The sequence below is a fragment of the Pygoscelis adeliae genome, unplaced genomic scaffold (assembly GCF_000699105.1).
Source record: "Pygoscelis adeliae isolate BGI_AS28 unplaced genomic scaffold, ASM69910v1 Scaffold66, whole genome shotgun sequence".
Taxonomy (NCBI): Eukaryota; Metazoa; Chordata; class Aves; order Sphenisciformes; family Spheniscidae; genus Pygoscelis; species Pygoscelis adeliae.
In genome coordinates this window covers 11,833,473-11,859,646 of record NW_008825167.1, presented here as the reverse complement: position 1 = coordinate 11,859,646, position 26,174 = coordinate 11,833,473, and the positions used below count along the sequence as shown (strand labels likewise).

Below are 26,174 nucleotides of genomic sequence, written 5' to 3'. Positions count from 1 at the left end.
AGGAGAATGCTGTGGGAGACAGTGTCAAAGGCTTTACTGAAGTCCAGGTAGACCACATCCACAGCCTTTCCCTCATCCACTGGGCGGGTCACCTGGTCATAGAAGGAGATCAGGTTGGTGATTTTGGCATTAAATTTATGCCATTGCATTAATTTACGTGGGCTGTGAAGCACAGCAACAGGAGATCTGATTTACCTTTCCTTCTTTGTTTTTTCTCTAGCAATGGAAAAAGCTCCTGCCTACACTTGGGCGCAGGAGTATTTTCAACTGCTTCTACTAAGTCAAGGAGATGAAAGGATGGGAAGTTTAAGGGTTTCACATGAGAATTTATCTTTTGGTTGCCTTTCAGTGAATAAACTGAGTTTTGGGGCTGTTAAGAAATAAAACTAGAATTGCTGTCAATCTGGCTGCATCTTCTTTGAATTTTTTGGGGGGAAGATAACATACCCCTTGAATATATTGAATACAGTGTCATTCAGCATATATTTTAGGATTAACACCTGTTTTATATTTTGTTTTAATACTTCTCTCTTTAAGGAGCAGCATAGAGTAAATGTGTAGCTTTTAACAGTTCTGTTACAGAAGTGATTTCAGTTCTTTATAATTAGTGGAAGTTCTAAAGAAAATGAACCCCTAGTATTTTAAAGGTGACCATATCTGTTGGATAAAGGAATTGCTGGAGATGACACATGGAGTTCTTAGCAGCAGGAAAACTTAGGAACTTTATCCCTTTAACAATAGATTTACAAATTATCTTAATTGAAGCTTTCAAAATGTGAATGCTTTGACACTTGAGAGCACTCCTCTTACCTGAACTAGCATGTTTTCCTGAATGATTGTTAATTACTTGCTGATGGCGCACAACTCCAACACTTAAGAAATTTACTGCTGGAAGAATGCACCCATGTGTTTTAGAGCTTCATGTAAGCATGAAAAATTGATTTATTCAAAAGCTGTGTAAGTGACTTAGGTACATTATTCAGATTAATGGGGACTGGATATAGAAAGCCTAGGAAAAAAATGTACTGTTTCTCCTGTGAATTAGTATAAAATATTTATACTTATAAAAGTGCAAACTAATAAATATATATAACAGTAGATATAGAACTAATGAATGTAAGACAATAAAAATATTTTATTTTCCTTGTGCCCAGGCACAGTGCACAGCACAGAGAAGTTCTAAGTTCATCTCATCTATTTTTGGCTAAGCTCCTTGGCTAGCATTTAAATGCAAATGTTTACTAGTTTTATGTTTCAATGAAAGTTGCTCTAGGGACTAGACAGTGTTTCTTGATAGCCAGCCTACTACATAGAAAGCTAAATAAACAGCAGTAAGAGACTCTCAGGGGGGAAAAATAGGTCAGAAGGACCATTGCATGAACAAGGGTAGCCTGATGGTGTCAGTTTGACTGAGTAAGCAGTTGTTTCCTTTGAATCTCCAGATGTTATCTGTCCTACTCCAGAAACTTCACTTTTTGGGGAACACTCAGTTATGGCTTTGGCGACTTCTTTCTGAATTTCATCAGAAAGAAGGTTTGTATCTTTCATCGCAGCAAGACTGTTACTGTCTTTCTTCAAGCTGGTACTTCTAGTCAAAGGGCGCCTTCTGGCTCTCTCTTCATTTTCCTTTCTGTTTGATAGCAAACAGATCTTGCTATTTGCTATATCTATTTTGGTTATCGGCCACAGTAAGGAAAATGAAATATTTTTATTGTCCTACATTCATTAGTTCTACATCTACTGCTCTCCATATCCTGTCTACCATCCTGGAGCAGCAGCCAAATTCTTTAGTCACTGGCATTTGAGGCCCCATGTCCTAAAGACTTCAACAGTTTCCAGAAATGATAAACAGTGAAGACATGGTCTGTTACCCATCTTAAACAGAAGGAGGACAGAGAGAGACTCTTCTGTCCCAGCTTCTCTGAAAATTTGGTCCACCATTTTTTACTCTTGGGGTCCTTCAGGATGAATGCAGCTATACAATGACATAACTGTGCACTGCTACTGTGATTAATTTGTTAAAATATTTCATGAGGAAAGCCTGACATGCCACACCGAGTTTTCAAGACTGTTTTAGCTTGCATAGGTTCACAACCAGCAGCATTTTGTGCTAATGGGCTGTCAACCTGAATTCCTGACAGGCAAATCATGTCTGATGACTTTATATTTTTTCCAGTAGATTATTGTAGAAGTAATAAGCCCTAGACTAGATAGGGGTTGGGTTTTTTTCTGTTTTCCGTCCTGTCATAGAGATGTGACTGTATGAATATTTCACTTACCTAGGACTGATCACACTTGTGAGTCTTTAATTCACGTATTTCCACGATACTGCCATCAGTATAGTGGATGAAAATGTAAGGGACACTTTGGTGCTTTTATTAAAGTGAAAACTCTCTTGTCATTGATCTTGTCATTGAGATCATTGTTTTTAATAATGTAATATTAACAGAAGTGATGTTAATCAGTGTCTGATCATCATTGTTACTGAGAATAATTATAAAATTAATTATATCATAAAGACTCTCAATCATAGCTCAGTAAAGAAATTTTTTCTTCATGTTCAAATAGAAGAACAGAAAGTCAGGCTGTAATTAGTGTTCTGATTTGATAAAATGAGTCTGAAAATATAGCAGAAATGTTTAAAATACTATTTACATGTAGTTAAAAGTTGAGTGTATTTTTCAATTGTATTTTATTCTTCAGTAGTTATGCAGAATTATAATGGTGAACCAAAAAAAAAATATTGCTAAGTACTACAGTAGAAATTTAATGTTGATGTTCAGTTTTTACAAAAAAAAAAAAGCCAACACAAAAAAAAAATCAAACAACAACAATAACAAAAAAAAAAATCACAAAATACCCCACCAGATTGAAAGTGTTACCAAAACACCAAAAAAAGATGTATTGGATTTGTACAACAGTTGGCAGAATGGCCTATGTCTGTACTGCTGGTCTCTATTGCAATAAAAAAAGCAGAAAAGGAAAAGCTATTAAAAATTGAAGATATTACTCAGGCTTCCAGGAAACAGCTGTATTTAAAAGGAATTATTATAATAATAGCCTTGTTGTTGTATGTCAACCATTTTAGTGTAAATTACCTGAGAACCAAGAATCAACATTTTAACTGATGATGTTACAACAGAGTATATCAATATTTTTGTTCTGCACCATTGCTTAGTTTATTTCTTTACCCTGAATGATGTGGGTTACCTTGCACCGACAAAGTTCAGAATACCTCCAGAACTGGCTTTCTATATGCTGTTAGAGTAACAGGTTTTATAGATGCTAAACCAAGAGCCAGTTAATCGATGCAAAAACGCTTTCCACAAAATATTGTATTAAAAACTAGACTGTTAATAACTATAGGTACTAATTATTATGTTATTGTTATTTGCCAGGGTTTGTATTATTTATGTTTTCTAATCTGGTGTTACGGTTTGCACTTTTGGTTTGCCATAGACTGACTTAGCTCTAAATGTTCTTTATTCACATGGCCTTTAATCTAAGGCAGAAAAGACCATGCTCTTCAAATGGTACAAATTAATGTGGTTAATAAACTATACTGTTTTATACAAGGAAGTATACAAAACAAGTGCCTGTTTTGCTTAATTCTGCGGTAGATGAGATCAACAGTTCCCCCATGGAGAAGAGCTGGAGACAGATATTAGACTCTGTAGCATGAAGCTCTGACTCAGTACACCGCTATCACATGTTCTGCTCCCAATTCTCTCAACAGGATTAGCTGGGCAATACAGCTGTCATATCTGACTATGTAATGTTGTTATTTGGTGGGGTATTATTCTATCAATTACGATGTACAAGTTAAAATAATCTGACAAGTTACACAACACCTCTTTAAAGATTGAGATATGTATTTTGCAAAATTCTTATTCTATTTGTAGACACTTAGAGATGGAAGAAACTCAGTAGTTGCATTGCATCCCTCACTGGCAGTACTCCTGCAGTGTATTTTCCCATGGGGTTTGGTGGGGATTTTTTGGGGGGTTGGTTGGTTGGTTGCGGGTTTTTGTGTGGGTTTCTTGGATTTTTTTTTTTAATAGCTAAAGTCTGGGTAGAAACTAACAGCCTTTTGCTCTCTCACTGAAGAATATTGGGTTGTTTTTCCAGCAGTTTTCTTCCAGGATCTTTGTCTCGCTTCCATTGCTTCTCTCCCACAGCTGCCCTCTGGAGTTGTCTTTTGGCCCTTGAATTGCAAATACTCAAGCCTTTCATTGAGATAGTACTTTATCTCCCATCACTATTAGGATAGATCAGTCTTCTCTACAAGCTTTGCCATGCAGTCAAAAGCTGTTTTGCTTGATCTTGTCTAGAGCTGCACAGGCATTTTTTTTCTAAAACAGAACATTGTTGCAAAGTACTTTCCTATTTTCTCAAAACATCTTACTTTGAAGACTCCTTCTCTCAAAGCATGGAGTTGGAAAGTCTGGGAGCTCTTGCCCTAATCACGGCTCTTAGGATTTCTAGACTCCCCCCTATACAGGCAGAATGTGGAGTGCTGAGTCGTGCAGGAAGCCACTAGGCTGTGTGGCCATGGGTGGTCCTCCTGCTGGGGCTGGAAACCCCACGGCTGGCCCTGGCCACTGCCTGAACACACAGAGTTTTGTCTTGAGTGTGTATTGAAAGATGAGCTGCTGGCTCAGGGAGTGAGTTCCTTTCTCTTCACTGGTTCTTAGGGCACAAAGTTTCCATTGCCTTTAGAGGTGATTTACCAATGTAATAAATCTCCCTGATTTGCATTAGGCATTTATTCTTTTAACAGTTTCATTTCATAAATCATATGTATAGCCATGACTTCAACTCCCAGTTAGGTACTGGATAAAAACAGAATGAGGATCTCAGTATTTTCTTTCCTTTTTCATGTTTTCTGTATTCAGAAAACATATTAGAATTCAGACGTATTAGAAATGAATCACTATAATTATTGTGGTCAAAGCATTACCTCTTTAAATTCATGTTCAGAAGCCAACTTGCTGAAAAACTCCTACAGGAAATCCTAATATACATTTTTGTTTTTATGATCAGAGCTAAAATAAAGCTGTTTCACTGAAAATTGTGTGGAAAGCCTTCCAGGGGAAATGCTGATGCCAGGTTCATCCCCCATGAGAAAGAACATCAGTTAGCTTTTTTGTGAAGCGATTTCACCCACGTTCAAGCACATATTAAAGTTGCAAAACCCATGACAAAAAGACTGTTTCAAAAAATACAGTGGTTTGATTGGTTTGCTTCTGGCTGTGGTTTCCAAGTATCTATATTTGAACACAGGCCAGTATGGACCCATCTAGCCTAGTGATTATGTAGAGAACCCTGCAATGAGACTGACTCTATAAGGAATGGTTGTTGTCATGCCATATTGTGGTCATGACTCAACTACTCAAAAAGTAAGACGGAAAATCCTGGGACTTTGTAAAGAGAGAGTGAGGGAGGACCAAGCCTGCATCCGCAGACTGAGTAGTGGCACACTGCAGCCCAGATCCAAACGGACCTAGTCAAAGCATACTACAGCTTCCTTCAATCCCATGCACCCAGATTTCTTTCTCAAATAAACGAGGTTCCAGGAGAAAAGGGGTCCTTGAACACACCTCTGACACCATGAAATGGCTGGGGATGGACTCCTGGAGCTATCAGTTCAGCTGATCTCAGGTGTCTTCACTGTTTGTGTCTTAAAGCTTTACATTTTTCCTTCAGGTTGCCCTAATTTCTTTTTCACTTCACTCAGTTGTGGAGTGTGTTCTTCACAGTGGTGTGGCTCTTGGCAGGCATTCGAATCCCTGCTCTGCATGCTAGTAAGATCAAGTCTCTGCTCTTCCAGGCATATAGCAATATACAGCAATGACCTGGCTTCATTTGGTTTCTCTTTTCAGGCTCCTTGGTTCTTCAATATAATTTGTCTTAAGTCATCCCTCTACAGAAACTGACTTTCTCTGTTTTGTGATGCTATGGAGATGCTTGTCTATGCCACGAAAAAGTCTGGAGGTCTGTCTGTGCCACCTTTCCTATTCCTCTACAGAACATTTGAAAGAACTCAGAGCAGCTTCTAATTTCTTTTTTTTTTCAGACTTTGCAAAATCCTATTTTTACCATCACTAGTTTAATTGATTTTTTTTCAAATTAGATTGAAGAGCTTTTGTGGCAAGTGTGACTAATAATAAGTTTTAGTGATTATTAACATGTATCTAGAAATTACATTTGAATTTCAAGGAACCTTTTTCCAAGATAGTGCCCATGCATTTTTATTTCCATAACATTTATGTTTTCTGGTATGTTTCTGTCCTTTTGTACTTTTTTTCGTCTTTTTTTTGCCTCTGGCTTTTTTCCTGTCTTGTACAATGTGTATTTTCCCAAATGGGTCTCAAAGAGCATTTTTTATTACACTGACAAGAACAGCAACACCTCTGTAGATTGTCCTACAGCAAAGGCATGACAGAATAAATAATCATAAATAAATCATTTTACATGGTTTCCAGTCTTTCATTTCCTTTCTCCAAGGGGCAAGTGCCCTGGCAAACCACTGGCTTGCATGGCATTTGAGACCTAAAACAGATGCTGACAGAACAGATGTGATTGTTGTTTTGCCTGCCATATCTTAGGATTTGAACCCAAATCCCAAGTGTATGACAAAATAGGCAGTGGAAGCCACCAAGGATTGATAGACCACGTGTTGCTTGAATTTCAATGTTATGCCTGTTCAGCTGCTTATTGTACGTGTTCAAAGTGCTATTCGGAGAGGTCACTTTTTTTAGTCAGAGAATTCAGATACTACATATGGCCTGTAGAAGGACACTAAACTAGGGCTTGGATGGCCTAAACTCTCCATATCTCAGTTTCCTATGTATAAGTAGAAGTAAATAAATTTATTTGCTCTGTACTTTTTTGGTGTAATTTATACTGGCAGTCTTTGGGACAGAAAGTTCAGTTGAAGCCTTTGCTACTGTTGTAGATATGTTCTCACGAAAAGTCACATTAGCTCATGATGGAGAGTGATGCCTACTAACATATACAGCCGTTTGGTGCATCATGTTGCCTTTCTTTTATGCATGTATTCATGGTCTCTGCATCTGAAAGATCTGGAATGGAGGAGTGCCTGATACCATGTGTCATCTGCACGTCCTGTTACGTGTTGACAAGTTTCTGTCTCATACTACTCATAGGACAGCTTCTGGTGCATGTGTTTACGTGTAGTGCCATTGGGCACAAGGGGCTACATGACAATGCGTCACCATAAGGCACTTACAGATGTCTTCACAACTGTCCAAGAGTAAGGGCAGTGCAAAAGATAAACACGCAGATCAAGCAAAAACATGCAATATGATCCAGTGGATAGATAAGTCTTTAGTGGTGTATTTATCTTAATTTATATATATTTTGGAAGTCAGGATTGTTACAGAGGTTTTTGAGAGGAAGTGTGTCCATTAATATGTTTTTGATTGTTCACACTAACTTCTTAAAATGCTTAAAACAGAGAAAGGACTTACATAGTACATGTGTACATGGATCTCACCTACAAAGCTAAGTGGTGAGGCAGATGATACTGACAGATATGAGGACCTAGAGGTGGAAATTGGTAGCACAAGAATACTGAAGACCTGACTGATGTTACTAGGTTTACAGTTCTCCAAACTGTGGTAAAATAATTCTGCAAGTAGATGCGTGTCTAATGTGCAACATTAACTGATGTATGTAGCCAATCAGCAAATGTAATCCATGTTTTATTCTATAAAAATTGAAATATTTCTGTTGAAATATCCTATTGGAATGAAGGAAGCCAAAGATCATAAATTGAGACTTTCAGCTACTAGACGGCTATTCCCTAGGGATTATTGTCAGGCCAGCAATATGCCAGTGCTGTACAAAATAGTCCACTGCCTAAGTGGAAGGAAACACGAGTGACAAATCTGGTATTCAGCTGAGCTTGTTATTATGGAGGTCAGAGTCCTTGGCTGATGGGAGAAATAGACCTTGCCAGAAGTGCCAGCAGTATAGCTAGTAAGGGAATGTATTAAATAAGCATCAATGAAAAGTATGCTCATAGAGAAGCAAATGTTTTGCCTTTTTTATTGCTGAAATAAAGTGAGTAATAATTATTAAAAAATACTGTTTAATCTCCATGGAGCCATTTTTCCAACTCTTAAGGTCTAAAAGTATTTTGGAGTATTTCTGAATTTTCAGAATTTCAAGCATTTTAGTAGAAACAGTCATTCTTATTTCTAATAAATGGCACATCACATGGTACTCCAGAAGCTGTTGTGTGGATTCACTGCTCTGTTACCTGCTTGCCAACACTGAAAGGATGTAAAACAGGAGATGCGGTGGCGTGAAAGAGGAGAGTGTCACTTCTCTAAAGGATGATTTTGACAAATCACATTTTACTGGCTCAGAAGCCCCTGTGTACACCTGAGCAGAGAGCTGTAGAGCTAGTCACTGAAGTGTGCAGCACAGAGCATGTTCATCTCTGTATGTGAAACAGCTGTTGGCAGAGGAAGTTTACTAAATCCACTGACTTGTTGGACCCTGTTTCAGGTGGGATTCCGTTTGTCCTCACCGGAGAGTTTTTCCAGCAGTCGCAGAGGCCGGCCGCATTCATGATAGCTGGGACAGTCAACTGGCTCTCCAACTTCGCAGTCGGACTGCTCTTCCCTTTCATTCAGGTACTCAGCAGCCTTGATGTCTGATATACTGTGATATAGCTGGTATAGTGTAGCATATGATGTTTGAATAGTAATTTTCAGGTAATAGTAAATGTCTTTATTGAAGTGGATGAAATTCCCACCATGTTTTTGATACAGTTCAATTGTGCTACGCACATATCTCCTTGTTTGAATGTCCTGGAGAAAATTGTTTTGCAAAAGAAAAATTATTGTAACCGTGGAATATGGCAAATTCCCCACAGGAGTGCTTTAGCAATGTAGTCTGATGGTTGTGTCAAGAGTTCATGGTCACTGATGATGATTGTCACTGCCTTTTTCTTCTTTAGGCCACCCATCTTCTGGTTTACCCTAGGCTTTGAGAATCCTTATTAGTCTCATTGGGGAATAGATCCTCTCCCCCGTCCCCTCACCTCACCTCCTCTCCCCTCCCCTCCTCTCCTTCCTGCATCTAAGCTTGGCTTCATGGCTCTCTTTTTTTCAATCTCTTCTGTCAGGCTTTTATTTTCATTAGCTGGTTCCTTCTTGCTGCAGCCTAGTTGCTGAATGGATTAAGTTGTTCCTGTCCCAGCTTCCCCAGGCTCCCATAAGCTTTGCTTTTAGTGGATTGCTTTATTTCCATGGCTAAACTAGTCCTCCTCGCATGGAGGACAGAGGCCAGTTTCATCAAGAGCTGTCTGACAACTGATGTTTGTATTCTAACAGGATAAGTTTATTTTCTAAAAAAATAAAACTTAATTTTTTTTTAAAAATGAAAAAATAAAATTCAAAGTTCAACATAGAGCAGCAATCTACCCCTCTGATTCCTAAGAACACTTCATCGTTGTTCATGTGTCGTTGTCTGGCAAAGGAGGCTTCAAGCAGCTTCTCATTCAAAACCACGCTGAGTTCCTTTTCCTGACCATGAACCTCTCCCAGGCACTGTCCGCAGCCTCTGGAGCTCACACAGGAGCTGATTCTCTGTCTCAGAAGCTGAAGGACGGCTGATCAGTCCCCTGACCAACCATGTCCAAACTCTTTAAAGAGACATCCTGCTCCACTGATAACAGTTTAAGAGTGAAGCTCACAACTACAGCACAAAATAAATAAGTCCTAATTGGTTTTTTTTTTAAATGCGCAGAGGAAAATACTAGGAGCAGGGGAAGGGCACAGAGGGGAGCAAGCCCTCCAGGCTACTTGCAGGTCCTCACAACCAGGAGTGAGATTTTGGATTACCCTTCAAATCATCTCTGAGTAAGAGATTGAATAACAGGCAAGGAGGTGTTAATGCTGTTTGTGCCTTCTTACAACTGAAAATTATCTGATACTTTATCATATGCAATACTGTATGACAGTATTTGCAGATACTGTAAAATTATACTGTAAGACTATATATTAATTTTCATTTGACAAGTAAAACTGCTTTTACTAAGTAGTACTGTTTAAAATTATCTGTATGAGATATTTTATGGGAGAACTTGAAAGTCTTACAAAGTCTGACCCTTGATCTAAGTTTCACACTTAATTTAAAATTTCTTGTAAAAGGAAAAAGTCTCCAGTCATTTTGATTACTTGGATCACCTTCAAAAGTCAGCATGAGTATAAAGGCTGTCATCCTTCCAAACTCTGCACTCCTACTAACATTAACTTCAATTAGACTGCTCAGAGCTGTAAGTCTTAAGAGCTTGTTTTAATGCTTACCGAAATCAGTGAGTGTTTTTCACCAGTTTCATGGCATAGAGTAAGGACTTGCCAGCTTAGACATTTAAGGTGAGATTTTCAAAAGCAGGTAGAGACATCATTCTTTTCACACTGAGGTCGTTAGAACATCTACCATGTGCAGCGGAGAAAGAATTAGACAATTCCCTTGTGTTTTTGAAAACCTATCCTTAGTCATCAGCATCGGTATGGTCCAGGAGGCAGCCATGAGCTCATCCAGCAAGTGGATGCTTCTGTGTGGGTAAATACCTGTTTCTCCAAGAAGATGGAGACTGACTATTTAAGCAGTGTTGGGGACTGCCTTCCACTCTGGCTGGCCAGGCACTAGTGGTCCCACCGCCTGCCTCTGTGGTGGCCGGGCAGGTGGCAGGGAACGAGGTCTCAAATCTAGGGGTGTATAATCAGAATACTTTTATTTGTTATGTTTTTAAATTATCCAGAGACATTTAAGGAATAATCACATTTCTCCAAAACTGTGGGTTTTGCCTCCTGCACAAAACTGAGGAGTTACCTGAGCTCTGGCTGTCAGTTGGATCTGAATTCATGCAACTCAGGGCTCTCCCTTCTTGTCCTGCTAATCCCACCTGACAGATCACCTGGTGGGAACTGTTTAAAAAGGCCTTCAGTAAATTCAAATAAAAAAGGCAATCTACTTTCTCTAACTTCCCATATGCATATTAAATCTTTTTGAGTGATTTAGTATGCATCCATATGAAGTTTGCTGTAGCCTTGGGGAATTTATCATTTTGTGTCATAAAAATTTGCCGTTGTGTGATTACGAAATCACCAGTTTAGTTTTAATGAAGGTAAATTATATTTCCACCTTGCAGGGTTTTTGGTTTTCTCTTCTTTAAAAAGTAATAAAGAGAAAGAGCTTAGAGTTTGCACCTAAAGATGAAAGCAGAGTTACTCAGACTTTGATTTTTAAAGCTTTTCCACAAGATCAAGCTATGACGTCTCCTCACTCCCAAACTTTCACTGTTTTCCTATTTCCATCAACCTTATTCTCAAAATTCAGCTTGAGTCACCTGTTTCTTTACAGAAAGGCAATAGCCCCTCCTTAGTTCATTTTTGTAATTCTAAAACAGAAAAAAAAAATCTTTAAACTTACTTCACAGAATGAATGCATAATACCTTCTGTGTATTTAAATACTAATCTGATTGCTTGAGAGACAACAGACACTTTTTTGATCATTGGTGTGCTTCTACAAAATTGGGATAATTTGGGAAACAAAAAAACGTTTGGGAAACAAATGTGTTAACTTTAGAGTTATTCAAAAAATCAACCAGTAGTTCTCCAAATGTCACCAATTAACTAGTTTGAATGCCTAGATTTTCTCTCCCCTCAACCATCTGTAGATACATGTAATAGAATAAAACACTGGCTTGAGTCATACGTTAAAATGTATGGATGAGATTGAAAAGCTAGTATACAAATCAATTTTTGACAAATTACAAAAAATATAAAATGTGGCTACTGTTCCAGCCTTCATCACTGCCTATTTGAGAAATTTGTTGGTGCAAAGAATCAGAACTGAGGTTAAAATGATAACCAGTACTATATTGAATTCACAAGTACATTTGATACTATGTGATAACTAGGAGGTGTCTGATAGTAGGTGTCAAAAATGTGCCTTTTTAAAAATCTCTTTTTAGTGCAAAATACAGTAATTGCAGAAACCTTATTGCATGGGATCTTAGAACATAGAGAGGAATTACAAAAGATCTGGTTTTAGGTCTGAAGGCATTTCAGACTTGTGTTTAACATAGAGCTTTACCTTGTGAAATGTCAAACATGTCACCTTGAGTGACACCCAACAGTATCTCTTTGCCATTGCCGTCACTTGAGAATGAAGGCGTGAGGCTTTTCTGAACAATGAGCTGTGAAGAGACAAAGACAGCTTTGATAAGCCCGTAGACCAGCTTTATGCCTGAAACAGTTCATAAAGACATGGTGACCCCTTCCCTTCAAAGCATTTCAGTGCTCCTACAGGTGCTAGAACTGGGTCATAATGCTCTGTTATTTGGATGCCAAATCTCCAAATCTTCATTCCTGCAAAATATCCATCAGTGAGTATTTGGAGTAAGTAAGAAAGCACTTCAGCCCTCTGCCCTCTCCTCTGACTTGCGTATCTCATGTTTTTGCATGGCACTTGCATGTCAGGCGATCATAGCAGTCCATAAACAACCTCCTGCTTCACACCATGTGAGCGGTGGCGTAGGGAGCTTCTCCTCAGAATGGAACCACAGGATGTGACAACGTTCATTGAATCAACCACATCATAGTAAAAAAGTAATTTGGCCACTTGGAGAAGAATGCTGGAGGTTATAATAATGCTTGTGTAAGCCTGAAGGAATTAAAATGCTTTATCTGAAATAACTACAACTTCAACACTTTTGATTTTGCCTTTACATTATATACTATACTTTATACTTTTAATGCATTGCAATTAGATTTGAATTTCGAATTTTTGTGAGCTAACCAAAATAGCTATTTAGAAAGGTTCAAAATTTGTGTGAGCTGATGAAAAGCTTATTGAATATATTGTCATATCTAAATAGGTGTGTTGTGGCTTTGTTCTTAGATACTTATGCAAACACTTAATTCCAACATTTGATTTAAAGGCGGCTTGCATTCATAAAGCTATTGATGTGTGTTCATAGGCCTTTGAAAGATCCGAACCTAAAAGATCCAGTATTGGTTGTTCAATTCATGTCTGTTTTCTGTTGTTTGTTACATTTTTCATTGTTTCAATATGTAGAGGTGAAAATAATAGTTTTTCCTTGTGCGTGTTTAATTTTTTCACTTTTCTAAAATATTTATAAATAGAAACCTTTTTTTATAAAAAAGTTCACATAAATGACTCAAATTTAAAAAAAAAAAAAAGAAAAAAAGTTGTGCAGTGTGTTCTTCCACATAAATGAAATTGCTACACTAGACACCACATTATCTGGTCAAAATTTTTAAAGCTAGATTCCTGTAAGTTCCTAAACTAAATTACAAAATTTATCTGATTTTCAGCTGTGTTGCTGAAATTTCAGCAGAAATGCTCCAGGGTCAGCATCTCACAGAAAGCATTTAATAGCAGGCTGGGTGAAGACCCAACTCAGCTAAACTCCCTCAAACACCAAATCTTTCTCCCTTGCTTGCTCTTTGTGATGATTCAGTTGCTATAGATAATTCAGGGCAGCAGCAGCGCTTGTCTCACAATCATGATAAATAATACTGATTCTAGCTTCTGCCCTATATTACAGTTTTGATGCACAGTGTTACAAATCATCCATTATTCCTTTTGTGACTAATATCCTCTGAAAAATGTTTTAAAGCACTGTCTTGCTCAGAAGGCATATAAAAGCGCAACTGTTCTTTTTGATGTGTTCATAACAAATCAGTCTTTGAAAATATGACTCTTTAATATATGAAATTATTTTAGAAAATGAAAAGGTGATGAAACCAAGCCTTCCAAAGGCTAGCTGTTCTCCTGAGACCTCCAAATAATGCAGTTTCTTGAGCTCTAAAATAAGCATTTCCATCACGGACATCTTGTGTACAGATCACCCAAGCACATAATCCTCATGTGGCATGTAAGTTGTGTCACAGCGGAGCTTGCAGTGGGGGCATGAATGTGGTTTGAAATTCCCTCATAGACAATTTGTCGTCTTTCTTCTTGAGAAAAAGTGCTAGGTGTTGTCCCTACTGGTAAAATTCACTTACTCATATTAAAATAGTATGAGTTGATGGAAATGGGCTTCTGGGTGCTTTATGATATCAACAGAGTATCTCAACATATGAATGTGGCATGCCAAGTTCAGAGGATTAGTCATCTTCTCCATGTGTTGCTAGTGTAACTTCTGTTTCCTAATGGTTTAGCTTCTGGGAATATAAGACACAGATTCTCTTCGTGGTTTCTTTCTGAGTAAATTCTAAGCTAGCTGCAACACCTGGAGCAAATTGAGTGTCGTAAAACAGACTCCAAGTATTTGCTCGTACCTGAAGAGTTTATGCTCAGTATGCAAACCTGTGAGTACTTAACTTCATTCTTTTTGTGTGCAGAAAGCGTATTGAGAATGAGCTTCTGTAGTCATCCACAACAAATCATTCCATCATTTATTCATATCAACCCTTGGGAATGGGGATAATATTTTATGTCTCAAATGAGCAGACATAACAAACCAACAAAGTTTTTGGAGTGAAAGTGTTGGGCAATTGTGGATGTAATTATAGAATCATTCCAGCTGGAAGGGGCTCCAGGGGGGTCTCTGGTCCAGCCTCTTCGTCAGAGAGGGTCAGCTGTGAGATCAGACCAAGTTTCTTAGGACCTTGTCCAGTTGTGTCTTAAAAACCACCAAGATCTGGTACTCCTATGTTAGTTAGCTTTTAAATTCAGAGGACTCTGGAATCAAAACTGACGGTAGCTAAAATGCAGCCAGAGTTTGGCCATTTCTAAGAATAGTTTTAATCTCAGTTTTAAAAATTGAATATTATTCACTGTCAATCCTGAGTTGAAATAAAACTCACTAAAAATTCTGGAAAAGACATTGAGGCTTCCTGCTGCTCATCAATGTATTTTATAGGGTAAATTATGGCAAATGTTTCATCCTGGCTTAATAAATGGATGCTTTCTGGATGTTAACAGGTGCATCTGTTCTACTCTCCCTCTGTGAAACTCTATTTAGAAAATCAGGAAGAGTCTATGGGACAGAGGGTATCTGTTCATCTTGAGAGAAAAGGGAGATTGTATAGTTAGATACAGATTTCATTTTTAGAAGACAGACAAAATCAAAATAGGATCATTTTAAGTTCCTGTATCATATGAATTTTGTGAACTTTGTGCACATGTGAGATAGAGTGCAAAATATTTGTAATAGTGAAGTAGAGAAGTTTGCCTTCAAGCTCTCCCATGTTTCAGTATAACCAAGCAGCAGCCAGATGGTTCTTTCTGATACACAGATCTGCAGGTGCATGTGGGACGTTTCTCACCTTACGCTTTACAGATCAGTCATATTAGTGGTCTGCAGAAATCAATGTGAGGCAACCAGTATCTTTAGTTTCTCCTTGAGAAAAATACTAATGCCGTTTTGATGAGAACACGAGTGTCCATGATGCTACTGTTATTTCCTGTAGGAGTAAGCGATTGTGAAGATCTTCTCATGCTGGGGGTAAAACTAGCACTGTCCCCAACTAAGGGAGCAGGAAGCCCACTTTCACCAAGACGTGCTTTACATGGAGATCTTCCTCATCACTGGGGGTTTCCTCTTTAAATGCCTCTGTTCTGTCTTTGTTCTAATGTCATTAACGGTGATATGTTACTAAATCACAGCTCAGGATAACAAACGTGAATATGTCAGATTTTCAGGTTAAATCTACTGACTAGAATGGATAGCACTGGCAGAAAAATTAGTACTTAGTTCCATAATTTATTTTAGCCAATGGAACTTCTAGGGGGAAGAACGTACATATTCTTAAATTTTTGTTGTTGTTGTGGTAAGAGTGTAAGTTTTAGCGAGTAATTCCAGGTATTTTAATAGGTGTAACATTCATCTGCATGGTTAGACTGAAGCATTCTTTTCAATAATTGCACTGTAGGTATTTTATAAATCTTCCAGGTTGCTAAGAAGCTTAATACATGACATCAATTAGTCTTTGACTAGAATTCACAAAGAGATTTAAAAAAAGAAGCGAGCTTTTTATGCAGGAGGCAAAAGCGTACCTGTTTGTAGGCAGCATAAAGAAGGATTTTGAAGGTCTCTTCTTTGTGTTCTGTTTGCTTTCTTCCTAGCAATTTTTATCTAGACTTGCACTTGCAGACCTTTTAAAATTAGACTAATTACAGCAGTGGTTATGTGGCTTCTGTTTTTCCCAAGATAATAGATTATGTGGTTTAAGTTTGCTGGCTGTTGTTCCAACATGTAGAGCCTGTCAGATATCAAATCTTAACTTTCTTTCCTGGAAAGTGACTCCACACTATGAAAGCGTGAGTGTTTGTATAGCAGACATGAGAAAAGTATTCTTTAAGGTCAAAGTCAGTTAAGAGCATCTTCATCACTGCCAGTGGGAAGGGTGTTAGTCTGGAAAATATGCAAAGCTATTTTCCTGCACAGAGCTGCTTGATTACTAAATATGGATACATTAGGAACAATATTAGTGCCTGTAGTTCTCTTTTTATATTAGCACTGTACAGTCTCCAGCAACAATGTTTTATCTCTCCCTACTTATCCACACCCCAAACCAGACTGGGGTTGCATTTGCACCTAAACCTTTTCTCAGAAGAGGGTCTTGAAATGTGAGGAACTTAGATTTGCATCCCTGCTCATCTGGACACAGTGTGTTTCACTTTCAACAGGGCACTTGGACCCAGCTTCACAGGTAGTAGTGTTTACTGGTCCAGTACTATGTCCTTAGGAATCTTATTAATGTAATCAAGAGCAGATCTGCCAGATGCTGATACCATGTGTGCCTTAATCTGCAAGACGGAGCACAAAGTCCTTAATGGTAGATGAGACCGCATGTTCAAAAAGTCAGGTGATAGCAGTGGTGGTGGGATACTCCTTTTGGTTGTGGTTATACAGAAAGAATAAAGCACTTAAGAGACCGTAGTATGTATTTTTAAAAATGGGATGCTATTTTATTGCTGTCTACACTGTGTCCAGCAGCCTGCCCGTTTGGTCAGAGCTGAATAGTGATAGCAATCAGAGGCTCCAGCTCCTCAGCTGCGCGTGTCCCTGTCCCAGGTGGCTTTTTCTGCCTGTCAGATATAAGCAGACGAGCCTTGCTTTTCAGGCTTCTGCAACCCTTATGAAGCATAATAAAACCTTTTTATCAAATTCCATTAGAATGAATTGATTCTTTTATTGATTGGTACAGTGAATGTGAAGTTCTCATTTAATGAGGTCCAGCACAAGGTCCTCTGCAGTAACTGAGCATTGCAAAGGAGTTAGTTCAGCTAACAGCTTTAGCAGGGAGGTGCTTTGATACCCAACTTAGTTTAGAAAGTTTCCAGGCATGCCAGACCCACTTGCAGTTGCTTCCCCATTCTCTGTTTATCTTGGGTCCAGGCCTGTTCTGTTCAGTGATTTCACCAGCAAGAAAGGTGATGAAGCAGAGAGAATGCACGTTATATTTTGGAGAACAAGTCTTATGAGGAGCGGCTGAGGGAGCTGGGGTTGTTTAGCCTGGAGAAAAGGAGGCTGAGGGGAGACCTCATTGCTCTCTACAACTACCTGAAAGGAGGTTGTAGCGAGGTGGGTGTTGGTCTCTTCTCCCAAGTACCTGGCGAAAGGACGAGAGGAAATGGCCTCAAGTTGCGCCAGGGGAGGTTTATATTGGATGTGAGGAAAAATTTCTTTACTGAAAGAGTGGTTAAACATTGGAACAGGCTGCCCAGGGAAGTGGTTGAGTCACCTTCCCTGGAAGTATTTAAAAGACGTGTAGATGAGGCGCTTAGGGACATGGTTTAGTGGGCATGGTGTTGTTGGGTTGACGGTTGGCCTCGATGATCTTGGAGGTCTCTTCCAACCTTAATGATTCTATGATTCTATGATTCTATATTTTCAGATAACTACATCAAGAAGGATATTAGGAAACCTTTTAATCATGAGAATAGTGTAACTGTGTAATGATGTGTGGAGAAATTGTAGCTTGTCCATTACTGGAGATCTATAAAAGACAGGCAGACAGATGTTTGCCAAGAACTGAGGCTGCCTTAGTAATGGGAATGGACTGGCTGGCATCTGTGTTCCTGGTTTTCTATGAGTTTATTGACATTTTGAAGGCTTCAGAGCAGGAATTGTCTCTCATTAAGTGTACACACAGCATGTGGCTCCTTTAAGGCTCCTTTTAAGCTTTTTTTTTGTTTCTGTGATACATCACATGTCACTGCAAGAAGGACTGCTGCAGGTTGTGGTAGCAGGAGAAACCAAACTCCAAAAAAAGTAGAAGACAACTGTAATTACTCTTCTCCTTGGAAATGGTGGTGGCATAGTAGGAATACTGTTATGATGCTTTGGGCTAAATTAACTTGAAAAATGCAGAAAAATTAAGAGGAATAAATGGCAAAAATTGCAATGAACTTGGAGTGAGAGAAAGCAAACCTAAAAATATTCCATCTGGAGAAAAGATTTGAGAAAGGAAAGGCTAACTGAACAACTGAGGAGGTAGAAGAGATCACTTATTTTCTTCAGTTCAAAAAGATCAGAAAGTGTTAATCTTCTCTGACACATAGAATCATAGAATCATTAAGGTTGGAAAAGACCTCTAAGGTCATCGAGTCCAACCGTCAACCCAAAACCATGTCCCTAATGTCCTAACATCAGAGAAGACCTTGTGATTTCAGAAGAATTTGGGCAAGAATCAAGCATCCACGGAAATTTGAGGAATCTCTAACCTGGAGGCCTTCAAGGTTATATTAGTCATCCTTCTGGAAGCTTATTACTATTTCATATATTCCTTCTTTTATGGATAATGAGAGGAAACAGATAATTTTCCCTTTGGCAGTAGTGACTCATTAAAAAAAAGAAAAAAATATGACCAGAGGAACCTATATATTCTTGTCTGGTTTAAGGTACAAGCCGTCATATATCACTCACCTACTTCTGCATTAGTATGTTCTAATTGCACTAGAGTGTGTCTCACATGTACAGTACTCAGTTACCACTGAAGGTTTCTAGTAGATTTCATACTTCTCAATAGGGAATTCAGTGATGAATTCTAAATCGCATCTATTTCTGTTTTAAATTTAACTGACTTTACCCTTCAGCCATCAGATACTTTATTTCTTGCAAATTTTTGTTTATTTAATCTTCTGTTGAACAGAACAGACTGGGGGTTTTGATATATTTTTAATTGTTGGCTGAAGAGTTCATGTGAATGTATTTCAAGCAGTGGAGTTTCTGTAAGTCACTTGGAAACCATGAGTTCATCATCTCACAGGATATTTATTCCAGTCCTTGATTTAATGAAGAATTTCTTAAACAGAAGAATAATGAATGGCTAAATAACATATAAAACAAATATGCTTGCTTCTCCATAAGCCTCCTGCTTTGTCTTTCTCACAGGCACATGTATAAACAGAAACTATTTCCAAAGCACTCAGATGAACAAAACCCCGATCTTGTAAATGTGCACATGCACAAATGGATACAGGCACACCCTTATTAATTTAGCCAGACTTAAAATTGTCACTCATGGATATTGCTTGGCATCACTTCCCTAGACTTTCTGTTTTATTTTATGTTGCTGGAAACAAAATCTGAGGCCTTGCCTGACTTTGCTGGAGCTTGCGGTTCAAAAATCTATTTTAAAGAGTGAGTGATAGCTGGTAGAAATTGGTATGCTGAGGAGGTGCTGGAGTGTGGAGAACAGGGACGCTTGGTAAACCAGAAATTAGAATGTATGTATATGTGGAAATAGGTGCAATGAGCTGAAGCAGGCAGAGGGGACAACAAACTTACAGCAGCAGAAAGCACAATCTAAAAGGCTTGAAAACCTCTGTTGCAATAGAATAGGTATGTGTTAAGCTGTTACTCTTCAGTAACAGTAACTTTGCAGGGACAGACTTCTGTAATCCAATGGCGTAGCAGGACCTTAAATTATGTGTTATCTAGAAAAAGGTGCTGTTTAGTTTTTGTAATGCATTGTGTAAATACAACTAAGCATTAATAATTAGCAATTAATTTCATGACATGTTATTTTCATTACATCCTGATGCATTCTTATTTCATATTTCAGTTTGTTCCATTAGATTGTTATGAGGCACTTAAAGACTACATGATAAATTAGTATTATACTGCAGGACAACATAGCAGATTTCTCCAGAAGTTTTCTGTCATAATAATTTCTCTTTCTAGAAGACTGTTCAGAGTCATTTTTTGGTGTCAAAGTCACAGTGTATATTCAGTGCATATTCAAGAAATACTTAAATTGCTATGTATTTTATTGAAATTGGAATCTTAGCATGGATATACTAAACTATATTGTAGAATAACATGCTTTCCTTTACCAGTAACATACTGGAAGCAGACATAAGCCAGAGAGGAAATAAGGAAATTAGTCATTTTTATCCACTGTAAATATTCTTGGGGTTTCGTACTTGGTTCTGTAAACATCTCTTGTATTACCTGTGCCTGCTGCTCACGTGTTGCGCCACGCACATCCCCCCCTGCCCCAGGTTATGGTGATGGCAGCTGGCTGAGCTTATGTTTGCCTCTGTTTTGTACCCTTCTTTGCTAGCCCCTGTGCCGTCCTCATTCAACTGGCCTTCAGTCTGATGAGTGTGCTTTAGCAGGGAGATACCTCTGCCTGGCTGCTCCATCTCAGCAACCAAAACTGACCACTCAGAGCCCTCCTTTTCCACCTCTCTGCCCTGCAGAGACCAGCTGCATCTTTACTGCTCCTCTGGTTCCCCCTCTATCCCATCAGTAATTTTCCAGAACAACTCATCTTCGGGCTTCCCTCCTAATACAAATGTTTCCAATAACCAGGGATCGCAGAGGAATACCCAGTTATGATTACAGGACCACTAAGTGGAAAGCTGATTTTACTCCCGGCTGGGGTTTGACTTTTACCTTTGGCACCGCGGGGCTACACATCTACAGCAAGGAAGGAGAGAGTTTTGAAATCATTAGAAGTGTTGGGGAAGTGATTGATGGAGGTCATCAGACAATGATGTAGCTTCCTATTGAAATGACAAAGAACTGAATTGCTGATATGGTTTCCTAAGAAAAAGAAAGGACTTAAATGAAGTTCATTCAGAAATGGGAGGAACCTCTTTTTCATCTTGCCAGGCCTACGTACAGTCCCTGAGGACTGCAGCGATTTTTCCCCTCTTTTACTTCTGCCACAGGAGAAACTTGTGTTATCACAAAATGGGATACAAAGGCATCATTCTCTTGCAGCATTTTTGCAGCAAGACTGAGGCAATAATAGTAATAAACTGCAAGATGTTTTGCAGCTCTCTGGCAGAGCAATAGCACAGAATATCTCATTTTTGCTGGGACTAATAAATGTCACTGTGCAGTTTGAATGTTTTGTCCAGTTACAGAAAAACAGCTTGATTTTACAAGGTCGTAATAGTTATATCTATCCTCCATCATCTATTTTTTTGCATTGTTTCCCTGTAATTTGAAATTGGGGCATGTTGATAAAGCAGATATATATTGTGCTGTAGGTTTCAGAGATGAACATTCAGACCTTAGCGAAGACTTGCATAAAAAGCTTGAGTTACAGGTAGGTGCCTGGCTCGTCAGGCTGGGGAACCAAGCAACTGACAGAAATGACCTCTATAATTCCTGTCCAATTCACTGGCAACGGAAAATTATGTGCTTTTTATGATGGACAAACAAGTCACTAGATTTGGGGCAGGCTTCAATAATATCTGAGAAATCAATGGAAAGTTTTGGGGCTGTCCTGTCGCACCCCATCAATGTCCCTCCCATAATGGTGTGTGTTTTCACAGGAAGGTTCAGCCAACAAGGTGATAGCTTATTCTGAGCCATAGCAAACATTAGGAAAACTTTTAAAATAACTAAAAAATCCTGTTAATATCTTTGTTCTCAGAAAATTAAAACAATGAACAGTGTAAGAGCATGAGCAAAGAAGGATATGAAGGAGATTATATAGTAAATAGAGAGTGTGTGACAAAAGATCAGTTTTAAATATTTCTTGTGAAGAGCTGCCTATATCCTCTGTAGTTGTGGCTGGGAAACACCTTTTCAATGAAGAAATCCTTGGCGTTGAGTGCTGATGTTTGCCTAACCTTTCTGGATCAGGGCAATAAAATGAGGACATAGCTGTCGATGTGCAGCTCATTGCAGCCCGTCGTAGTCAGATCGTGCTGTTTCTGAGCCGGTGGGTGGAGGTCTAATTCTTGTGCCCTGGCGTAGGAAGTCAGGGATGGCACTTTGGTTGGCTGATGCTGAGAGGCAGAGGCAGATGCTGAGATGACAGGAAAGAACAAACAGCTGGGTGGACATCATGTCCCCCAAATAGTGAGTGCTTTTACTAGCTGGGTTTTTAAGTGAGGAACTCAGAGACAGTACTCTTTGAATTTTCATGTGTCTTCTTCATATAAGCTTTTTACTTACATGAGGGTAGAAGACATCTGAAAGAAGTAAAGTATAAATTGTCACTAGCTAGAAATTGGGTAAACTTTTGTTTTCTTTTCTTTTTAGACTAGTTAAGGTGTCTTGAAAAATAACCTGCTTGGATCTGTGATCCAGGTGGAGCTCAGTATCACATGGGATACAGGTGCTACAAGGCTTGTAGCCTTACTTCAGATTGCTTACTAGCACAATGCAAAGATCTATATGTGTGTTTATTTTCCCCCTTTCAGAAACTAATTTATTTCTGCCTGTGAATACTTCTGAGTCATTATACTTGTTACTGCAGGCTCTCCTGCACTTGTGCTCTGTTTCTTCCTTATTTTTACATTTGAGATTTTCCTTCTTGTGCATCAAGATTCATTTACCCAGCAAGATTGTCTTTTGGTTTTCCTTATTATTTCCTTACTGTGTAATAATACGCCTTGGCTTTTTCTATTATGTGGTACAAGAATTTCAATAACAAAGGTGTGCACAGAAGCCTAGACATAAATTCCCTCAGCCAAGCTATTTTGAGCTTTTGCAAATACATCTGATGTTTAAAGTAAACACAGTGCACCTGTGTTAAGGGAAATGGCTAAAGTTCCCCTCAAAGATGTGAAAACGAAATGTAGGCTATCAGAAGGTTAGATATGAGAAAAAATGCTCTTAACTAGAAGCAACGCACTTCAAGTATAAAATACAAGGATCTGTTAACGTTTTTGTGAGGAGGTAGTGAGTGTGTGAGGGTTGGAGTTGAGATTGCAGTTCCTGTCTGAAAATGTCTCTATTTTTTACCTAGGAAATTTGTTTCATGCATTATATTTTAGTGCTCTGTCCTTCTTCATTGTCCTGCACCTTCAGCAGAACCTTAAATTATGTCTGAAACTGAAGAAGGACAACGGGTAAAGGACACAAACTCTCTCATCCATTTGTTTCAGTGGGTTATATTAATTTGAAGCAAAGTAAGTAAAGTCAAATGTCTACATGGATAACTGTTTTGCTGCTGATCATTTTAGTAAGACATCTAACCACTATCATTTGACCTCATCACTTCAAAATTCAGTTTGACCCCCACCTCATGACTCTAATCTTCATGGCAACTTCCAAATACAAGCATCCATTGCCAGTGCCAAGGGGCTGTGACATTGCAAGCTGAGAATTTAGAAACACATTTTGGCATTTGCTGGGAAGAGCCAAAAGTTCTGTTTTAAAAATATTAATTTAAGCTTGCTAAATGTGATTCAGAATTTGTTCATTTGCTCATTTATTTTGCTGTTTCTGCCCTAGAATATCTACTTTCCTGTTTTCAGTATCACAGTCCCGCTTAGAATTTAACCTTTGCTACAGAATGAGTTAAGTCAGTAAGCAGCCATCATTAAACAGCATGTGATGATGTTCTACTCAACTACTTTTATATATTTCCAGACTACGGTGTTCACAGCATGAAAGCTATTAGCAGGAAGACTGTTCTCAGCTAACAGACTTTAGAAGTGGCAAATTGTTAATTTTTTTTTAATCAAAACCAGAAATGTGATCGTTTCAATGCTAGGTTTTTTTATTTGTTTCAGTTTACTTTTTAGCTTGAAAAAATGAGCTCTCTTGCTCATTCATTCTGGGCACTTTAAGTCTGGTCATAATGGTAAAAATTAAGTATTCTTTACCATTTTATTTAAAGGGAGGTGAAGGAAATGCCTGTACATTCTGCCTAATGTGTATAGCAGCCCTACACAAGCTGGGAATATGTTTGTTAACCTCTTTGCTTAAGAAAATGTGGCTGAGCTGCACCTACTTATTCATACACCTCGCTTATGCAGCTACATCTCATCCTCAAAGTCAGGTTTGATTGCTTGCCATGCCTGGGATCTGATTTGGGGGAATTGCCCGAGTCCTTCGACTTTGATTCTTTTTTGTGGTAATTGCATGCGTGTCTTAAGTGAATCATTTCCTGGTTTTCCTTTTTTTGACAAATACAGAGCCTTGATCGGCTGCAGAAAAGAGAAGATAAAAATGAGTAATTTGAGGTTCAGCTGGCAGGACATTTTCAGAAATGCTGTGTTTGAAATAGCCTCCTTAGAAAGCTGGTATGAAAATAGAAGGTGATGAGTTTGAAAGTTTATGCTTAACTGTTAAATATCCTGTATAGCAATAGCCCTCACCAGCCTTGAAAAATCCAATGTAAATCCTGCTTTGGAGAGGTTTTATTAGCCTGCTGACTAACTAGGAACTTAGTTGAATACTTGTAGGTATTCAAGGTGCTTTCCTTGGGAAATTGCATCAGTAAGTGTGTTAGCGGTTCTCTTGCCCTCCCCTGTGCACCTGGGAGGGCGGGTGACCTTCGCTAACCCACAGAAAGCCTGGCCTTTCAAGGACCTTCACCTGTGTATCTGATCGTGACTCTGAGTGAATATCTATGAGCCTATAAAGAGATAGAGCCGTTGTTATTTAGGAAACCACCTGAAATTTTGGGCAACTTTGAACCTTGGATGTTCAGGGCGTACTGAAGAAATGTTAGGGGAAAACAGCTACAAAGCACGGACTATTGTAGTGCTTTGTTCTGTCTTCCTTCTAACCTTTTCGTTTCCATTCAGAATTGGCTTGCTTTTGCTTCTGCCCCCTCCCTTCCCTTCCTCTTTTAACCCTCCACTCCAGCTATTTGGATATGGTATTTTTTATTAAGAGTCAGCTACTCTTCAGGTAGGTAAAAGTACTCAGTTTTTGAACACTGAGACTTGTATCCCTTGTAGTTAGTGAAATAATGTCACGAAGTATAGAAATATATTTACCTTTTCAAATTTTATCATATATGTTGTCATTATTCTCGTATCATTGAGAATGCACATGTCAGTAAAGGATCTTGAGACCATGTCCATTGGGCCAAATACACAGAGTTGCAGAGTATCTGTGCTTTGCCACCGAACACTTTAACCGAAGTTCTTCCTCAGTGTTTTACTCCCACCCCAGCCCAAGATAAGCAAAACTCTGGGGTTTTAGTTCTAGAGTGGCAGCTGCAGTCTCTATAGATGTCTTGTCTCTGACAAGTTGGAAGGAGTAAAACAACAAAGAGAGGCTATGGATTTGGAGATTACAGATGTCAAAGAGTAAATGAGAGATACAGGCTTCATGGGCGTAATATAAATAATACATAATATAAATAAGAGAAAGTACAGTAATTTCATGGAACAAAGACACAGATCCATTTTTCTTTCAGATCTGTCTATCAGTACCTTTTCTGTAGTAGCCATCATTCAATAACTCAGCATTTACCCTTTTCCCAGCACATTATCCTACCTTTTGGCTCCCCTGATGGGCACAGCAGATATGCTGTGGCCAATCTATTAATTGTTCCATCCATCAGATCTTCCCTCCAGCACCAGGCAATTCAGAATACATCAGAAACGGATAAAAATGAATTAAACATCTAGGCTGAGCTGTATCCCACCCATGTCCCACTAAGTGTTTCTACTGAGTTAGGATTCAGGATTTAACATTTTCCTTCCGCTTTATCCTGTGCTTCTGTCCTACATCCTTTATCAGTGTGCGGAGTAGGTAGAAGGTTTCGTGCTTATAACAAGTAATTTAATTCACATGTGACGTTCTTCTGTGCCAAATGCAGGTTTGGGTGATATGAGTTATGAATATGAGTGTTTGTCTTTCCTGTGTGTGTAAAATAATAATCAGCTTTAAGGAAATATTGTGACTGAAGACTAGCTGGTGAGAAAAGGGCATTTTGTGATC

General features: G+C 38.6%; 1 protein-coding gene across 1 annotated transcript in view; it reads left to right on the top strand.

Moving 5' to 3' along the window:
- The window catches only part of SLC2A9 (solute carrier family 2 (facilitated glucose transporter), member 9), a 120,965-nt gene that overhangs the window by 91,644 nt on the left and 3,147 nt on the right, over nt 1–26,174 (top strand). The window contains exon 11 of the mRNA XM_009328855.1: nt 8,539–8,666. Within this exon, the coding sequence (XP_009327130.1) occupies nt 8,539–8,666 (128 nt within the window). The remainder of the gene's footprint in view (nt 1–8,538; nt 8,667–26,174) is intronic.